The sequence below is a fragment of the Gobio gobio genome, assembly GCF_949357685.1.
Source record: "Gobio gobio genome assembly, chromosome: 18".
NCBI lineage: Eukaryota > Metazoa > Chordata > Actinopteri > Cypriniformes > Gobionidae > Gobio > Gobio gobio.
Window position 1 is genome coordinate 13,543,367 of NC_137111.1, and position 21,671 is coordinate 13,565,037.

The following is a 21,671-nucleotide window of genomic DNA, read 5'->3' on the forward strand; positions in this document are numbered from 1 at the left end:
AACGCAACTTGATCCTACAGATTTAGTCAATTATAGACCAATCTCAAATCTACCCTTTCTGTCAAAAATACTTGAAAAGGCAGTGTCTTCACAATTATGTTCCTTTTTAGAAAGAAATGGTATCTGTGAGGATTTCCAGTCAGGATTTAGACCGTATCATAGCACTGAGACTGCTCTCGTCAGAGTTACAAATGATTTGCTCTTATCATCCGATCGTGGCTGTATCTCTCTATTAGTGTTACTCGATCTTAGCGCTGCATTTGATACTATCGACCACAACATTCTTTTGAATAGACTCGAAAATGATGTAGGTATTAGTGGAATTGCATTATCATGGTTTAAATCATACCTATGCGACCGTTATCAGTTTGTAGTAGTAAATGAAGATATGTCACACCGATCGCAAGTTCAGTATGGAGAACCACAAGGCTCAGTGCTAGGACCGCTACTCTTCACCCTGTACATGCTACCACTGGGAGATATCATTAGGAAGCATGGCGTTAGTTTTCATTGTTATGCTGACGATACTCAGCTCTATATTTCTTCACGCCCTGAAGAAACTTACCAATTCACAAGATTAACGGAATGCATAGCTGATATAAAACATTGGATGACCGGTAATTTCCTGCAACTCAATTCAGAAAAAAATGAATTTTTAATTATTGGACAAAAAAGCTCCACAAGTAGTAACCTAGAATACTGTCTAACACTTGATGGCTGTTCTGTCAAGTCCTCGTCGTCAGTGAGGAACCTGGGTGTGCTCTTTGATACCAATCTTTCGTTTGAAAGCCACGTTTCTAGCATCTGTAAAACTGCTTTCTACCATCTTAAAAATATATCTAAATTACGGCACATGCTCTCAATGCAAAATGCTGAACAGTTAGTTCATGCGTTCATGACCTCAAGGTTAGATTATTGTAATGCTCTACTGGGTGGTTGCCCTGCTCGCTTAATAAATAAACTCCAGCTGGTCCAAAACGCAGCAGCTCGAGTTCTTACTAGAACCAGGAAGTATGACCATATTAGCCCAGTTCTGTCAACACTGCACTGGCTGCCTATTAAACATCGCATACATTTTAAAATCTTACTTATTACTTACAAAGCACTAAATGGTTTAGCTCCCCAATACTTGAGCGAGCTCTTAACATATTATACTCCATCACGTCTACTGCGGTCTCAAAATTCTGGCCAGTTGATAATACCGAGAATATCCAAATCAACTGCAGGCGGTCGATCCTTTTCCTATTTAGCACCTAAACTCTGGAACAGTCTTCCTAACATTGTTCGGGAAGCAGACACACTCTGTCAGTTTAAATCTAGACTAAAAACACATCTCTTTACTGTGGCATACACTTAAAACACTTTTTCAATGAAATGATTGTTACGCTGCATTAACTAGGTCAGCCGGAACCGGGAACACTTCCCATAACACCTGATGTCCTCGTTACATCATCAGAAGAATGGCATCTACGCTAATGATAGTCTCTCTGTTTTGTCCCGAGGTTTACTGCAGTCAGCCGGATCCGGGCCGTATCCAGTTCAGATGGTGGACCTGCGCCCAGAGAAGACCAACACAGGACCCCGAAGTGTCTGAGAGACCGTGATTAGACTCCCCCTGCAACTGCCTCATCGACACGGCATCTCAATAATGCCGGCGTGTTGACTCAGATTGTTAGAATATTACAATTAAATAATACTTAATTCGATATGTCATCCTCAATAAACCCGTCTCCAGCGTGTTGCCTCCGATCATTCGAATATTGCACTTTAATAATTATTTAATCAACATCATCCTCAATAAACCCGTCTCCAGCATGTTGCCCCCGGTCCCTCGAATATTCTGATCTATTATGACCTCCGAGCTGTAAAACTGCCAGAATAATAATAATAATACGCTGTTTGTTAATTGGCCAGAGGAGAACTGGCACCCCGACTGAGCCTGGTTTCTCCCAAGGTTTATTTTTTCAACTAAACATCGAAATACATCTAAATAATAAACTAAATTAACCATTTAAACTAAATTACTGATCAAATTATTGATCTAAAGCCCACACTGTCACTGTATGATAACTGAAATGAACTGATGACATCAGCTTTTTTTCCAGAATGGCTATACAGCTGAATAAAATTATGCTGCATTATTTTCCTGTTTAACACTGTAAAGCTGCTTTGAAACAATCTACATTGTTAAAAGCGCTATATAAATAAAGTTGACTTGACTTGACTTGACATGCACACTCCCAATATAAAAGAACACTGAGGACATGAAGTCTGGTTGTTGAAAAAGTTATAGCAGTGGTCTGATCTCCTCCAGGAACCAGGCATCAAATTTTGTTATGCCCAATGAATAATAGGGCAGCCATAGGACTGGGGGTGAACATGTGCTTTGGTGTTGTCTCATTTCCATTTTATTCACTCGCTCAGATCTGATTATCTTCTAGGGAACATTTGTTAACATTTCTTCACCAAAGGAACCAATTTGCCATCTGATCCCTTTTGATCATGAAACAATATTTTCCACAGTGCGTTCTACAGATTAAAGGCCTATATGTTCATTCATCAGTAATATAATATAAAGGGGAAACTGGATATAGTTGTCACACACCAGTTACTCCAGTTAACATATTTTGTATTTTCCAAAGTTTATTGGCTTATGATGTGTTCTTTAGAAAAATTATGCAATACAAAACAATCCATTAAATAACAAAAAAATGTAAAAGGTTACAATTAACTAGGACAGCCGGAACTCTTCCCATAACACCTGATGTACTCATTACATCATAATAAGAATGGCATTGACGCTAAATATTTTTGTGACATTGTGACAGCAAGCCAGTCTCTCATAGATTTCACACAAAACTTTCCTGTAGAAATCTGAACTATAATGGAAAGATTTAAAAAGCCTGAATTAATAGATCGAAAATGTAGGCTTGTCACACAACAGGAGGTTTTCTTATCTGTCTGTGCCTGTACCCTTTATGCTCCATTACATTTAAAAAAATAATAAGAAGAAGAATTGTTACTCAATTGTGAATCAAGAGAAATAATGTGATATACACAGTTGCAAGACACCCTGTCAGCACTTTCAAGCATTAAATAAAGTCTGCTTGATAATTTTCACTCAATTCAATGCATACTGATTTTTTCTTCAGAACCCTTGGGAAGCCTAACAATAGAACCCATAAACAGAGTTTGATCAGCCTCTGATGGGATGATGGTAGAGACAAATGGAAGTTTGTATAGAGTTAAGACACACTGGGTTGCACAAGTGTGTTGGGGGAAAAAAGCATAGACCCATATCTTACTATTAAACTCAGTGAATATTAAAATATAAAAGCAGAATTCTTAATATTTCATAAAAGCACATTTACATAAAGTATCAAGCAAAACATTATTCAGAAAGGCCTTGTGTTTTGCATCTTATAGCAAGTATCACCAACACAAACTGGCTTTATGAATATCACAAAATAAATATTTTTTTATATATATATATATATATTAGACTTTATACTAACTTACCAGATGTATAAACTAAATACTTACAAAAGCCCAGTATGACTTCTGCTGTAAACTCCTTTTAAATGATTACATAATGTTAAACAAGACTACACTTTAAAGGTGCAGTGTGTAGAATTTATGAGGATCTATTGACAGAAATGCAATATAATATACATAACTATATTTTCAGTGGTGTATAAAGATCTTATATAATGAGCCGTTATGTTTTTATTACCTTAGAATGAGCCATTTCTATCTACATGTTTCTACAATAGCCCTAAATGGACAAACTGCTCTACAGAGCGCTAGCTGCTCTGCTGTCTCAGACGACAACATCTTTGTCCTGTATCGGCCACCGTAGCTTCTCTATGTGCTTTGAAAGGGAGAGGTGAGCGGTGTGCGGTTGCAATTTGCAACCTCACCACTAGATGCTGATAAAATTTACACAATGCACCTTTAAAACCTTCAAATGAATAGCATTTCTGTAATCGTTTAACCATTATTTATCATGTTATATTTATTTTGTTTGTCGTGGGCCACAAAAGGCGTTTTCTCAGTAATCCTATGCTGTGAGGATTTCCAGTCAGGATTTATACTGTATCATAGTACTGAGACTGCTCTCATCAGAGTTACAAATGATCGTGGTTGTATCTCTCTATTAGTGTAACTCGATTTTAGACCATATAGACATCGATTTCGATTTAGACATCGATACTATCGACCATAACATTCTTTTGAATAGACTCGAAAATTATGTTGACATTAGTGGAATTGCATTGGCATGGAATGCATAGCTGATATAAAAAATTGGATGACTAGTAATTTCCTGCAACTTAATTCTGAAAAAAAAAAAAGGAGCCTCCTCACTTAGTAACTTAGAATACTGTCTAACACTTGATGGCTGCTCTGTCAAGTCCTCGTCGTCAGTGAGGTCAGTTTTGAAAGCCACGTTTCTAGAATCTCTAAAACTGCATTCTTCCTTCTTAAAAATATATCTAAATTACGGCACATGCTTTCAATGCAAAATGCTGAACAGTTAGCTCATGCGTTCATGACCTCAAGGCTAGATTATTGTAATGCTCTACTCGGTGGTTCCCCTGCTTGCTTAATAAAAAACTGCAGCTGGTCCAAAGCGCAGCAGCTCGAGTTCTTAATAGAACCAGGAAGTATGACCATATTAGCCCGGTTCCGTCAACACCGTTCACTGGTTCCCTATTAAACATTGTATACATTTTAAAATCTTACTAATTACTTACAAAGCACTAAATGGTTTAGCTCCCCAGTACTTGAGCGAGCTCTTAACACATACTCCATCACGTCTATTGTGGTCTCAAAATTCTGGCCAGTTAATAATACCTAGAACATCAAAATCAACTGCAGGCGGTCAATCCTTTTCCTATTTAGCACCTAAACTCTGGAACTTCCTAGCATTGTTCGGGAAGCAGACACACTCTGTCAGTTTAAATCTAGACTAAAAACACATCTCTTTACTATGTCAAGTCAAGTTAACTTTATTTATATAGTGCTTTTTACAATGCAGATTGTTTCAAAGCAGCTTCACAGTTTTAAACAGGAAAATAATGCAACAGAATTTGATTCGGCTGTACAGCCACTCTGGAGAAAACGGTGATGTCATCTAGCTCATTTCAATTATTATACAGTGACAATGTGGGCAGATCAGTAATTTAGTTGATGTGTCCCCAACTGAGCAAGCCAAGCCAAAGGCAACAGTGGCAAGGAACCAAAACTCGATCAGGTGGCATAATGGAGAAAAATAAACCTTGGGAGAAACCAGGCTCAGTCGGGGTGCCAGTTCTCCTCTGGCCAATTAACAAACAGTTTATGATTATTATTCTGGCAACTTTACAGGTCAGAGGTCATATTAGATTGAAATATTCGAAAGATCTGAGTCATCACGCCGGAGACGGGTTTATTGAGGAATCTTTACCCTAGATTAGTGTATGTTCCGAAGGTGTTAACCAATGTTCCACGGCCTATAGTTTTGCAAGCTCTCTGTCCTCCATTTGTTAATCCAGACCAGGAAAGATTGAACCTTGTATGTCCAGTGCGAGCACTGGATGCTTACGTCCACAGAGCTGCCCTGTGGAGGAAAGCGGATCAATTGTTTGTTTGTTTTGGACCTCAGAACAGGGGTCTCCCTGCGTCCAAACATACAATGAGCAAGTGGATAGTCGAGGCTATCTCACTGGCTTATGGGTCTTCTAGTCAGCAGTGTCCCTTAACAGTCAGAGCCCACTCTACTAGGAGTATGGCGGCCTCTAAGGCCTTGGTATCGGGGGTTTCCCTCAAAGAAGTCTGCGATGTGGCCGGTTGGTCCTCGCCTCTCACGTTTGTGAGATACTATGATCTTGACCTGGAATGTGCTCCAGGTTCTTCAGTGCTCCTGTCTTGAATGTGCCACAGTTTCACATGACAGGCATTTGGTATTATGGCGTTTTAATATTTCGTTCCCAGAGCTGTCCCTAGTGGACGCAGTGTGAAGTTTCCTCGAAAGGGAACGTCTCAGGTTATGACTATAACCATAGTTCCCTGAGAAGGGAACGAAACACTGCGTCCCTTTGCCATACTCCCTGCATCCCTGTGATCCCTTGCTTCAGCAGTTTAGCTGAAGTGCGATCGCACCCCCTAACCATCCCCCCCCCCACACACACACACACACACACACACACACACACACACACACAGGAAAGCCTCCATATCAATATCATACATATCAATATCGGCGATACTGATACAGATCGATACCAAATTTTGCAGTATCACCCACCCCTATTATAAATATAACAAATTGCTGCCTCAAGAAGCTTTACGGCACGTTTTTTACGCCAGTGATATCAAGTGCTCATTGGCTCTTGCCTGCTTCATCACAGATTGCGACATGCCATGTTTTAGATGATGTGTGTTTGAATGAAAAACACAGTGGATCGGGATAACATTTTCAGCGATTAATAACTTAAATTCTGCTCTGTATACAGAAGTCACCTTTCAAGTCGTCACCTTTATTTATATAGCCCTTTTTTTACAATGCCGATTGTTTCAAAGCAGCTTCACAGTGTTAACAGGAAAATAATGCAACAGAATTTGATTCGGCTGTACAGGCGCTCTGGAGAAAACAGTGATGTCATCCAGCTCAGTTCCATTATCATATAACTATTATATGCTGCCAGAGAGGACTGTGACTGTAACATGTTGTCATTTGGACTACTTTAAAAATACATTTTTGCAATAAATAAATTATTGTGATTGCACTTGTCTGTCTGTTATGTTTATCCTTATAACTGTACATATTTTTAAGAAATGGTTATGGGTAGGTTAGAGGTAGGAGTAGGATTAGTGGCTAAAAATATATTTTTAATGCTATGTTATTAAAATTTAATTTTTTCTTACAAATGTATGTCCATTACTCTATAAAATGTCTGGGTTTGGGGGAAGGGTTTATGGTAAAAGGGCAATTATACAAATATCTTTATGATATAAATAATTTGTGTAGTTTTTTTTTTAGGTGTAAATGCGTAATAAAGTTTGTTTTTCGATACGTCCATATTGTACTTCTCAGCATCTATCCAAACGCACAAACATGTATGTTTTGTGCCTGTAAATGTTACATATTAATACTTATGTATAACAATGAGACCAGGGGTGTGTTTCCCATACAACCATGTAACTCACTGCTTAACTACCATAGTACGATGCATCGTTGAAGAAATCAACTAGCTGACGACTGTTTCCTGAAACCGTATTGTCGCATATTTTAAACCACGTTGGTTAATGATGTCACCCAGGTGGTGGAGTAATAACTTATTTTAATGAATAGGTCTAAGTATGAATTAATGCTATATTTTTTTCTATAAACTATGAACATGGTATATGAGGACTAATTCAAATTTTTCTCAGTTATTTTGCTTTATTTCCAGATTTAACCATTGGCTCGTCCTTATGCAATAGAGCACGTATGCATGCGCACTCTTTAAAAACAGTGCTTTAAATCTTTTGACAAACTAAAAGACATTTGTATGTATTCTAAATAAAATATTTAGATTGTACTGAATGTCAGCTTGCTTATTTTGCTCAAGATGATTATTTATTAAGTCCACATATTATGCAAACAAGAAACTACGCTTCTAACCACAGGTCGAGAGCTGTCGTTCCAACCCATAGTTCCAACCACGCAACTTTGCGATGATGTTTGCGAACGTTCGTTGGAACTATGGTTTCAGGAAACACCGACTCGTTAAACTTTGAACTATGTTGATAACGACGGAACTTGCGACTATATTTGGCTAACGACGCTTTCGGGAAACGCACCCCAGGTTGGTTATAATAAAGTCATGCTACCAAATAATACAGGTATAGATCAGGCCAGTGTCTGCCTTAAAAACAGTAGGATAACCTTTGATTTCATTAAATTTAACAGTAAACAGCTTCATCAATATGTAGTACTCCCAAAAAGCCACCTTCTGGAGCATTTATTTGTAGGTTTTTAATACATAAATCACAAATAAAAAGATACAATGCAATGCTTATCAGAATAATAGGATAGAATTCAACATTCACTTAAGAACATATTTAGTCTGTACAAATGACACGTGGTATAGGGGAGTGAGCAAATGTCTATACTAAATCCAAAAATCCTTCAAAAGGTAAATGTCAGATTTTCTAGCAGCTGGAAGTTCCTTTTATAGCCGTCCTTTGGCCTTTTGATCAGTTTGCTGGCATTTACTTGTAGTATTACGTAAGAGTTTCCTGAATCCTTTTAGTTTCTGCCTGCAGATGTATAGGGCCAATTACTGTCAATGTATCAGAACAGTTTGTACAATGCATGTTTCACTTTAACTCTGTTGTTGAAGTTTTCCACTGTTTCATGTTTTATAAACCTCACCTGACTTACTCTAGACACCCTTATTCAGAGCTACTTAAGACAACAGAACATAGATCTGTCAGAGCCGATGGCCTCAGAGGCAGTGCTCTGACATGTAGCGCATTTGCACTTCGCTTCCTACCCACTTTCCAACTATACTATCTAAATAAAGGAAAAACGATAAAAATACATCTTTAAAAAAAAGAACAGAACAAAGATATAGAGGAGACAGAGCACTTGTGGAAAAATTAGGAGAAATAAAGCTAAATGTGGCAGCTGTAGGCAGAAATGTTCTACAAGCTCAAATAGCTTACATCTTTATGGGTAAAGGCTGTACCTTTCGTGTGATTCCTGGACCAGGACAGGATCAACAGGAATGTTTTTTAGACTGATTAGTGGCATTACCAGGATGCCATGTGGTGTGGACAAATCAAGCCAAAGTCAAATCAAGCTATTCAACCATAAAGGATACCTATTTTTGAATATGTTTCTTGAAACACAATTCAGCTGCAGGTGTAGGTATGGCCTAAGAACCTTTCGATTACATTAACAAAATGGCAGTTGAGTGGGCTGAACCGACAATGACGGTTTCACAGACAGGGCTAAGGTTAAGCCAGGATATCGTTCAATTAGGACATTTAACAGCTTTTATACATGTGAAAAAGAAAAAACATTCCTTTTGTGCATCTTGAGAAAAAACAAATGCATTAACTTATTTTTAAGATGTGTCAGTGCAAGTTGCTTTCAGTTAAAACAACTCAAACATGCATTTTAGTCTTAGCCTAGGCTTAAGCCTTGTCTGTGAAACCGGGGGATCTGTTTTACATGAAAATGGGTGTTGGGAGTTAGACCTTACACAGTGAAGAAATGTTAAAGACAGAGCAAGAGATAAGACGAAAGTGAAAATAGCAGTCTCACTCTCTGCATGACTGATAAACGCAACATACATTAAATTAAAATGTCTCTGTGATGCCTTCTGAGATAATTACAGTTTTATATCCCCTTTCAACGTCTCCAAACCACTTGACAAGCCTTTGTTTAGCTCCCCTCCCCTTTTAGCATCAGACTTGCATTGTTTACATAGGTTTTATAAATGTTGGAGAATAATAAGAATAGGCCTGGCCATGCCATGTGTTAATTGAGAGATTAATGGTATTAATAATGGTATTAATGGCTACTTCAGGGTTAAATTGTTTTGCAAAAGGTACATGTGCAATGTGTCAATTTGTCATAATTTTGCTTAGCCTTGCTCAAGGACACCTCAGTCATTTCCTGCCGGTATTGAGAATCAAACGCAACCTTTGGTCTCTACAGTTAGGCCACAACTGCCCCACAACATTATTATGTTACCCAAGCACTGAAATATATGTGAAGTAACCAATTTATCTGCAATAAAATACTAAATGTAAGATGTAAAATGTAAGAAATTATGATATATATTTTTTAAAGCGTAGTATTACACAGATGTGAATTGGTTGAACATGGATATGCCTTGAACTTTTTAATTTTGGTTAGTTTTGGTTTTTTGTTTGCTCTCTCCATGTGTGTATTTTTGTTTAACTATTTAATTTTACTATAAAATTGTTGCTTTTGTATTTTCCTGGCAAGTGTTTTGTTCTTGACTGTGACAGATTGTCTTTCTATGACCCCTCTGAATAAAAAAAATAAAAAAGTACTAATAAAATAAGATTAATAATGACTTTGTGTAAGCTGCCAAGTTAAAATAAAAAAATATGTATACCCACTATACCTATCAGCCGTGCTGCAGGAAACTAACACAGAGTGGTCACTGGTTTTTACCTGAATTATATGCAAATGGTATTGTGACTATAACATTATAACATAATTGATATTTAAGAATTGGGATCACAGTGTTTGTTTTGTGCATACTTCAGAGTACAGCAAAGGGCCTTCTTTTCTCAGTCTCCAAAAAAATATCAGCCTAATGCCACCACAAAACAGTTTAAAAAAAAAAAAAAAAAAAAGCCAAGAGAGCTCTGTAAAAATGACCATTTTAAATCCTACAACACTGCCAACCTGCAACAAATTTTAAATGCATAATTTCTGAATCTCATGTTGTTTAGTTGATCTCCCTTTCTGTTCTTGAACTCCATAACCTTAAAAAAAAATCACATTGATAGATCAAAAAGTTATAAATATATATGGGTGTGTGTTTTTACAGAACAGAGACTCAAGACAGAGATTCAAATCAATGGCGGTTTCTTTATTAACACAGATAAGTAACAAGTAAATGCAGATTAGTCTTTGCAGACAGATATTGCAGCTCATAGATGATATAATGGGAAGATACTGACAGTCTCTGTGTTGCAGGTGGATTGGAGATCATGGATGATGGATGATGTAGCGCATACCTCTACAAGTAGCAAATTTGCAGGAACAAGAGACAATGTGGATCTGTAAGACGATGGAGAAATGCTGGAGAGCAGTAACAGAATTTGGGCTCTTGGGGACAACTGGTAAGTGAGCCCTTTGCTCAAACAAGACCAGACAATGTGAATGTTATGGTATATGCTTATATGCAGCAGTGATTCTCATTTCAACCAGATGATCCCACGGTTGGTGTTCGTATTGCTGCCTGCCTAACAGACATTTCTGCCTGGATGAAGGAGCATCACCTGCAACTCAACCTTGCAAAGACTGAACTGCTTGTGGTCTCAGCCAACCCAGCACTTCATCACAATCTCTCCATTCAGCTAGGATCATCAACCATAACTCCGTCCAGGACAGCCAGGAATCTTGGAGTTGTGATCGATGATCAGCTAAAATTCACTGACCACATTACTGCAACAACCCGGTCCTGCAGATTTGCATTATACAACATTAGGAAGATTAGAGCCTTCCTATCAGAGCAGACCACACAACTCTTGGTCCAAGCTCTTGTTCTCTCCAGACTGGACTACTGTAATGCTCTTCTAGCAGGCCTTCCGGCATGCACTATCAAACCCTTGCAACTGATCCAGAATGCAGCGGCGAGGGTGATCTTTAACGAGCCGAAGAGAGCGCACGTCACGCCTCTCTTCATCAGACTCCACTGGCTACCAATAGCCGCTCGCATCAAATTCAAGGCACTGGTACTCGCCTTCAAAGCAACCACTGGCTCTGCACCAATTTACCTTAACTCGCTTGTTCAGACATACACACCCTCCAGGAGTTTGCGTTCTACCAGTGAACGACGCCTTGTGGTGCCATACCAGAGAGGCATGAAATCACTGTCACGGACCTTTTCCTGGACTGCCCCCACCTGGTGGAATGACCTGCCTATCTCAATTCGAGCAGCCGAGTCTGTAGCCATTTTCAAAAAACATCTAAAGACGCATCTCTTCCAGCAGCACCTGACCAATCAAGAATAGCACTTAACATTCTATTCATTTTTCTGTCCGTCTAATTTATTTAAAAAAAAAAAAAAAAACCCTGTGTGTTCTGTGTTAGATTAACTGAGACTTGTTACAGCACTTGCATACTGTAGCCTCTGACTGTTGTAGTTGCTTCTATTGCTCTCATTTGTAAGTCGCTTTGGATAAAAGCGTCTGCTAAATGACTAAATGTAAATGTAAATGTAATGATTGGTGAGGGAATGAGGGAAATCTGAGTTATATTAAAAAAAGTCCTGGCTAATCCAAGCATTATAATGGCATTGACTTGATAGGTCGCTTTAGACTAAAATAGCTAACAAAAAGTAATGTCAAGGGTTACTCTTTTAGCGCAAGTCGACTAGCACACTGCTGACTGCCGGAAGATAGCTATTTTAGTCTATAAAGTTTTAAATATGGATATTTGTCTTACACAAATGTGCCACTTTGCTTCAGAAGGCCTTTATTAACCGTGTGGAGCACTTTTATGATGGATAGATGCACTCTTATGGACTTCAAAAACGACCCAAGTCAATGCCATTATAATGCTTGGATTAGCCAGGACTTTTTTAACATAACTCCGATTGTATTCGTTTGAAAGGAGAATGTTGACTTGATGGTGAGTAAATCATGGGCTAATTTTCATTTTTGGGTGAACTAAAATAGTCATAAAGCATTTGAGACTGAAAGAATCAGTGCAAACAAGGGAAGTTGAGGAAGAGCTGTCAAAAACTTGAAATAAAAGGTTGCACTGTCACATTGAGCCAGCTGTCCACTGAATTATGGATGCTTCTTGGCTCCAGACTTTGTATCCGCCTGCCTAATCAACACCATTTAAAGATGTGGTGTGTGTAGACATTTGCTGCATTTTAATTATTTGACATAGCCCTTTTTACTTACCCAAACTGAAGTGTTCCTCTAGACACCATTTATTTATAGAAGTGCTTCATTCATCAGCGATGGATCCACATTTTGCCACTGTATCTTTACCAAAGCTATGAATTAAAGTAAACATAAAAAGTAAAAAATTCCTGGTCTCCTGGTCTACTTCTTTTTAACTATCCTGTTTCACTCAAAAACACATATTACTGAAGTAAAATGAGTAGCAAATGGTTTTACTTAGTGACATGCAAACTTTCAAAGAATGTCTGGGAGGACTTTATAGCGAAAAGAAAAACAAACACAGTAAAGCCAATCATTAACAAAAAAATCTAATAAACAAGGAAATTGTGTGCAATAGCCATTGCAAATACATATTAATCAACTAATTGACATTTCAGTTCAACTAGGGCGGTTGAGTTAACAAGGGCCTGTTTTAAAAAGCTCTCATCAGCCCCTACTCAATCACCGTTCTCTTAAAACCTCGAATGTCACATTTGCATGTGAGGCCTGAGGCTGGAGGTAACTTCTTGTAGTTTGACAACTCATTTGTCTCTGTAAGTCTTCTTTTGTCAGGATATGGCGATCTCGATTCAAACACATTCTTTTAATGATTAACCGTGCAGCTCTAGCTGTCTTTAAGTGTTTACAACAGAACGAATACAAAAATCTGAATGGCTGTTTGAAAACATGGACTGTAAATACTGTTTTGACCTAAAAATCTAATCAATTCGGATAATACAATAGAATTATTCACAAATTTTGAAGTGCCCACAATAACCATACAGTGCACAACATTGTTACATTGGCACATGCAGCATCTTCATCATGTATCACCAGTAATTGGATTGTCCAGGCTATAGCCACGGCTTATCAGGTGCGTAATTTGCCTTCACCTATGGCTATGAGGGCTCATTCCACCAGGGGCATGACCGCCTCTGTGGCTCTCCTTTCTTCAGGAGATCTGCAAGGCGGCCGGGTGGGCCACCCACATACCTTCATAAGATTTTATAGTCTGCAACTCCCTGCAACGCCTAGTGCCAGAGTGCTCGCGTCCTAAGTGTGCCTGGGGTGCCAGCTTCACACTAGGGCGGTCGTGATTTCGTTGTCGCATAGTGTGTATTTCATTCCCCGAAGTGTCGTTCCGACGCAGTGCGAGTTCCCTGGAAAGGGAACGTCTTGGGTTATGACACTGTGTCTCGCCACCACACCTTATCACGTTTAGAGCGCTTGCTTCATCGCAAAAGCTATCTGTGTTATGAGCCGGTGTCCCTTTGTAGTATTCTGGTATGCCGTCACATACTACGTCATGACGCAGCATCAATCAGGATTGGAATAGATTTCATTCATGCTTCAGACACGCTACGCTGGACCACTACCCCAAAGTGTCGTTCCGACGCTGTGTCTCGTTCACTTCTCAGGGAACAAGGGTTATAGTCATTACCCAAGACATTAGCTGCCAGGACTTCTACAGACACATACTGGATGAGAAGACTCTGCTCGAAGCTAACAGATCCAACAAAAACATGTTACAAGTTTAATATACACTGAATCCATAGAAAACGTGTAATATTTGTATAGTCTAATAAAGGTGCATAGTCACTGCTTAAGGAAATTATACAGTTCATTATATTTAGTGGACTGAATTTGTCTCATGTTATGTCACTCAAACCTGGGCAAATTGAGTGTCGGTCACACAGAGCTGGTCACTAATTTTATAAAATTAATATTTTATAAAGCATATTAGCAATTTAAAGCATGATATCATCCAAAATCACTCCCAATAGGCTTTCTATCTAACATAGATCAATATTTATGTTTTAATACAAATAATAATAATAATAATAATGAGTTATCATTCTATGACGAATCCAGCTTATCCCCAAAAATCATGTCACCTTTTTAAAATAAACAATGTAATTTGGGCTCAAAAGAATGTGCAGTCTTTCATATAAAATTAAGCATTTCAGTTATCCAAGTTTTAAAGCAAAGGAAGTCTGAAGATTTCCAGTTTAAGAGTATTATCTTTTTTGCAAGGATCATACTCAATAAAGATCATTGTTCAGTGGTTGCCATTGTTCAAATTTGACTCCAAATTGGCAAGCAATGATCAGGCTTAACATTCTGTTGAAAAATAAATCAATAAATACATCAAATATGCTACTCTAAAAACTGATGTATTTTTAAGCAACAAATAAACTTTCTTGCTTTCTGCTATTTTGTACATCATGGCTGATAAAACTAGATTAATTAATGTCTGTCCATGAAAACTCCCCAGATGCCTTTGAACAAGGAATAGCAGCAGTCATTGTCATTAACTTTGATGGCACAGCTGTGACAAAACTAATGATTCTTTCACAGGCTTGCAAAGCAGTAGAAGTGCCCGCAGCATCACTAATTCTTTTGAAAAAGCATGTCCTCTAAAACGTTGAAAATAATGGGAATACAGAAAGTAGCCTTTGAATTGTAGTTCACAGACAGAGAGAGGAGACAGTCTGAGCAAAGATGTTCATTCACACAAGTAGGCCTACATTAGCAGTGAGGTAATGGAGATAAGCAGGCTACAAGACTGCATTTCCTGTAATATTTATTTACATGTTTTGTGCAAGTATCTGTATATAATAATATGTTGATTTGTAATCTGCGATTTAGCTACACAACATATATAGTAGGGCTGTCAAAATGAATGTGTTGGGGCATCCGATTCATTATTATTTGTTTATTTATTTTTGCAGTTTAACGCTTAAAAATATTTAACACAATTAATGCAGCATCTGTTTTTTTTCTGTCATTCATTTTTCATTTTTTTCTGTCATTCATCTATACAATATATGATACAATACCAATATACAAATTCCCATTTTGTCGACTATACTAGTAAGCACAGTTTTAAATGAGTTAAAACGTGTTAAATGAACATAAAGTGTTGTGAGAAAATGGGTGTCAGATCCAAGTCATGTGTCTTGTGACCGCTGCTGTTGTTTGTGTCATTTATGTTAATAAAAGAATAAAAGACATAGAAAATCGCTCACTGCTCTTAACTGAATCACTTTTGTAGCTTTAATAAGGATTAATCTAAATTCAATTTACAATGTATATAGTGAAGACTTTGTTTAACTGCACAGATACAGAAGTTATTCTAGAAATTATTCAATTTCTCTGTATTAACATGTTAGACCTACCTGAAAAACATAAAGCACTGTTTACAAGGTTACATTGGTCAACAAAAACGAAAACAATAACTTTTTTGTGCATTTCAGCAGGACAGGTAAAAATCTGAACCGGACCGACTGGTAAATGTGACATTTATTACAATGGGTTTATGTGTAGATTGTTTTAGGTTCACTTCAATTAAAAAAATATATATATTTTTTAAAACTGCTAAAATTGATAGCTTTTTTAGAGACATGCAGTCCTTAGTAAAAAGATGCCATTAAACGTTTTTTTTTTTTTTAAATAGGCTACTCTCTTTATGTTGTTTCTACATTATTTTGGAGATTTAATGTAAAAGTATTACAATATAAAAATATGTTACAAATTCTAATGTTAGGTGCAATAAATTGCAATTAATTGATGAATCTATTGACTGCACTAATATATATGCTGGGCAATCGATTAATGGCAAATAATTGCATCCAAAATAAAAGTGTGTGTTTGCATAATATATATATGTGTGTGTACTGTGTATAAGTATTATGCATATATAAATACACACACATGCATATTTAAGAAAAATATGTTATATTTATATATGATAAATTATATAAACATATATACAGTATATATATGCAAATATTTCTTAACTATATACATGAAGGAGTGCGTATTTATATATACATAATAATTATACACAGTACACACATATAATATGTAAACACAAACATTTATTTTGGATGCGATGATTAATCAACTGGCACTTATGTAATGGATTACAATCAACCAATCAGCTGTCAGCTACCAATTTAGGTCAACCAATTACCAAGCAATGTTTAATTTTGTCCAGTCTGTGGTGTAAAAGGTTGCATTGGCAATTAAAGAATAAACACTTAAGCAAAACATGGTCAGGTCAAAGTGTCTGAATAATTTTGGTTCCAAATTTTTATCTATTTTACTGGTAGTCCACTGTATGAAGAATTGTTGGTTATAATGTCACAGTTTACTTTATTTTGCTATCCTCACTTACATAAATGAACTATAGTGTCCTGCACCCACTAGTAAAAAATTATATCTGGTGTGTGAATAATTTTTGGTTTGACTGTAGCTGCAACCCAGCAAGCAATGTTTTGTTTAAAAGACATCTAATCACCGTCCAAACATAGCCCTGACGTCTAGGCTAAAACGAGGCAAAATTTGGGCTGACAGTGAAAATTTTATAGACCTCTAACCATAGCCCAAGAATATTTTGATTAATGTTATTTTGGCAAAAACAGCATGTTACCAAATATAAGGTTATATTTTGGCTAGTAGGGTTACTCATCCGTGGACAGTATCAATCATCAGTGTCCAAGCACCAATTGCCCATAAAATTAAAATCGTATGATTTTTTTATAGCAAAGTCCATATTGAATATTCACTGAAAGTTAGGGTTCAGTCCTAATATGTGTGGACTCGTATTCAACATTTAAATTTAGATTAATCGCATGTCATAGGATGTCGTAGGACAATTTCAAATGAATGTGAAGATAACTGTTGCCTTATTAATCTGAAGCATTTACCTTAAGGCCCTTTTTATATAATGTATTTCTATATGTGTTGCCTTATAATGTAATGCTTGCAGTTGAACACATAAGTGTTTGTTTTATGATTCATACCAATTAAAAAAAAATTCAATTCAGATTCAAACTATACTGTCAGTACACCATAGTTATACAAATTAACTATCAATGCATATATTGCCATTAAAGAGGATGGAAACCGATGGAAAAGAAGATTAGGCTTAAAAGATTCCTTATCCTTCAACATCAATATCACAGCCTTTATCTTTCAGTTAAAGTTTCAGTAGATTTTCTGTTAGCTTCCTAAGCTTCATACATTCATGAAACTAAGCATGTTTACTCAGAATGACCTGCTCTACAGATACATGCATATAGTTTTGAGAAGTTTGAACTTTGTGCAGACAAAATATAGACGTAATACAAATATAATAGTCATTAAGCTTGGACATTGTAAAAATGGTTGTTGCTTGACCAATTAATTAACTTAAAACTTTGCAATGCTTAGACAATTAAAAAATCTTTTGATAACTTTTTTCTAGCACCGTCCCTAGCTGCCGTGAAGATCGGACCAAAAGTTCACAATGCTTTTGCAGATTAAATATGGATAACATTGAATAAATATATTTTATATACATCAGGTTATATACTGATAATGAATAAATCAAAACCTTTTATCTAAACATCTCCATGGGAGTTGGGCTTGCACATTCGCCATGTTTGTAGTTTTTTTTTACTTTGTATTCATGTTTGTAGTTCTAATTGAATCCTCCTCTAACGCACAATGGGTTGTGGGCAATATTGAGCTGTTAGAGTGTTTACGGATCTGCACTTCGGATTGTATTCATTCTACACACATTCATACTATCCAGATACTTTTTTATGTACTTTTTTAACGGTTGCGAAGTTCAAATTCTCAGACAGTATGCATTTTCAGACACACCGTCAATAATCAAAATCAGTTTTGAGAGATAGAAGAGAGGAAGAAGACATGCAGGTCATACACTATTAGAAAGAATATTTAAGTTTTGCCCTTATTTGTTGCTCAGAATAAACCTAATAATTCAGACATGCAACATTTTACACAGTAACATCCACTATGGGCCAAAACTAGATTCAACTAATGGTTTAAAAAAATGAAAAACAATTAGGAATCAAATTATATATTTTCTTACTTATGGCAAAAAAAAGTATGCCATCCGTCTCATTTATATTACAAAGTAAACCAACAACACAAAGTGCTAAAAGTGAACCAAAAATAAACCCAGCAGCACAGATAAAACCAACAAGTATCAAAAAACGCAGCATAATCTATTCATGCTGCATGCCTTCATAGACCGTATGCACTGTAGAAAAACTGTATAATATTGTTTGTTTACAGTATTTTTGTGTTTTCCAATACTGTACTGTTAAAGTACCTACAATTAAAAAAAACTTGACTAAAATTGTAAAGTACTGTAGATTTTACAAGACATTTCTGAGAGTGCAGTTAGATACAAGATCCTATAGGTATATTACTGTAAAAGTAATGCGATTATTAACCTGAAATAAATGTTTAACAGTGTATAAATTGTCCTCGTTCAGGAACGAGATATCTTCAGTGCCTCCGAATATCGTTCGGATTCAAAACAGCGACTCGTTCAGTGAAGGGGGCCGCAACAAATGAAATGCATGAATCAGTGCATGGAAGCTAACAAGAAGAACAATTCGTTGATCTAAAAGATTCCTTGCAAACACACAGCAGAAGGATTAACAACACGTTAGAACCAAACTGTAGCTACAACATTAAGACGTAGGCTATATCCTAAAAAATGTGCAACCTGTGTAATTAAAAAAATAGATCATATAAAAAAACGCAATGCATTCAAAGATCTTTGCAGATAAATGTACATATAGCCTTAGCTACAAATGTCTAATCTCATATCATAAACATCAGGCTGTCAATTTCATTGCCGGATGTTTTATGTGCAAATTCTGCATTCTTCTAAATCAAATCGTGCCTCCTGCACAGACTATATGTTGTAAATATGTAATCAATTAGATTTTGACAGCTTGCAAAGTCAATCCACTGACATACTATAATACAATAATGCATAACCTCAAAGGAAACCGTTTGAAGACCATAGACGGCTATAAGGCCTTTCTTTGCACAACACAGCTGTCTGTGATCCAAAAAAAGTTTATACCAACACATCTGTGTGATATCAAATAGCCTTCGTGTGTTGTGTTTATTTTATTTTTTTCTTGTAATACTACATCACATGATGTAGCTAATTCTCAGAAAAATTATGAGGCGCGTGTTCTCCCTCCCCTGCTCAACCCTAAAGTCTACAGGCATTGTGACAAATAATAAAAATAAATCGATTTTATAATCAATCAAAATGCAATATCCTCGGGATTTCTCCGGTGCAATCTTGTCTCTCATTCAATCAGACATTCAGATTTAAGTTATGAGGGTGTCTATGCTGACAACATTTAAGCGTCACCTCCCCACGTAGGCTATTTGTGTGTAATATAGGCCTATATTGTGGCCATAACTTATTCAAACACTTTTTGTGTGCCATAATGCAAGTTTTGATGTGGCTTCGTCAAATGCAAAATCTACGTCCACGTATATTCAAGGTCTGAAAGGACTTTTGCAATAATGCCAAAGAGAAGTCATATTCCTCAAAGGGAATAATGACACCCAGCTTATAAAACAGACTTTCAACTTACCGTGAGCTGCGGCAACAAAACCTGCGAAAAGCAGCAGGATGTGCTTCAATGAGCCCATGGTATCCGCTGTAATTCCACGCAGCGCCACGGTGTCTTGCGTTTTATTTTCACCGATCACAACAGTAATGCATAGAGATCCAGCTTTGGCAAGAACATCTGACGCCTATGGCACACGGATTCGTCTATATTCGCTCTCATATCACCGAGAATGGCCACTGCAGAGACGAGACACGGTGGTGTTGGGACCAAAAGTGATTCCCTCGCTCCAAACCGTGGAGAAAGAATGGAGAGATGAGGCAGTCCGCATCTAGAGGAAGGCGCTGGACTCAACCATCATGTGTGATACAGGGGAATATGGATGGAGATCTACAGTCTGGTGCGGCAGTCCACAGACTCTTATGGGTCCACATAAAAACATCACCTAATAAAGTCGCTTTTAAGTGAGCCATATCATTTAATAGGACCGATCTTAAGAAATGCCTGGAAAAGTATTTTTTTTTTATGCGTATGGGGTTCCTAATGGAATTTCGCTCATAATTTGGGTCTGATCCTAACTGAATCTTAATTTTCTTGAAAACAACATATTATTTGTAATATAACAAAACAGTTTCCGCACGCACTTTTATCAAATCTAGCCTGTGTGTGTGTGTGTGTAAATAGTATATTTTAGGATTTTAAAACTCCTAACATTGAATGAATGAATGATCCCATAACGGAATTTTAACCACATTCGATCAAAATAGGTAGCCTATTTAGTAAACATGACATTATTAACATTATATTCTAAATAGGTTAATGAGACCAGTAGGCTACTGGATATCAAAGAAAATCCTTTAATATTTGTAAACTCATGTAGCTCCGCGATTTCATTTGCCCAGGAGCAAGACATTATTCCAATACAAAAAGCAGAGTTACATAGCGTATTGCACTATTTTTGGCTATTTTAGGAGTCGTGTTCGATTAACTTATGTTCCAAATTATGACAAATTCTAATACAAATAATGTACGCATTTCCTTTATGATCTTTTGGGTGAGACATTCAAGGCAACACCACTGCCTTTCAAGCTGTAATATCATTGTTAATGGTTAATTCGATCATAGTTAATAAGTAGCAGCAGTTCTTAGGATCTCAATGTTAGGATGAGCACATTTATGTCTGGGCGTATGTAGATAAATGTGTTTTGATGACAACTGAGCAACCTCGTGACAGGAATATTTACTAGCTTAATATAAAACGCAGCTCATCATTCTTACTGCACCCCCACACCATAACCATCATGATGCACACGTTCAAACTCACACTCTCTGTAAAAGAGTGCAGCACACTTCATCAACAGACAGAGCATGTCTCACAGTTAAGATGTTAGAGTATTGGTCACAAAATGCGTTGGTCCGATGGTTTTTCTTCGACTTTGAGAGAGAAGTTCATTCTCGTTACGATTTAAAATGAGGCTATGCTGCCATCTATTGATCTTGGACACTCAGATTAATACATGGGAAATGACTGTATTAGAATAGACGGATCCGCAAGTCCGCGACCAGCAAATGTTTCTGCATATTTCTTGCATTTTTTATGTAATACTAAAATTTCATATTCTATAAGCAGCATAGCAATTT

At 36.9% G+C, this 21,671-nt stretch overlaps 1 protein-coding gene across 1 annotated transcript in view; it reads right to left on the reverse strand.

Moving 5' to 3' along the window:
• The window catches only part of LOC307142376 (CUB and sushi domain-containing protein 1), a 787,545-nt gene extending 767,415 nt beyond the window's left edge, over positions 1-20,130 (reverse strand). Inside the window, exon 1 of the mRNA XM_079843154.1 lies at positions 20,055-20,130. Within this exon, the coding sequence (XP_079699280.1) occupies positions 20,055-20,112 (58 nt within the window). The 5' untranslated portion in view covers positions 20,113-20,130. The remainder of the gene's footprint in view (positions 1-20,054) is intronic.
• Between the last annotated feature and the right edge of the window lie 1,541 nt (positions 20,131-21,671).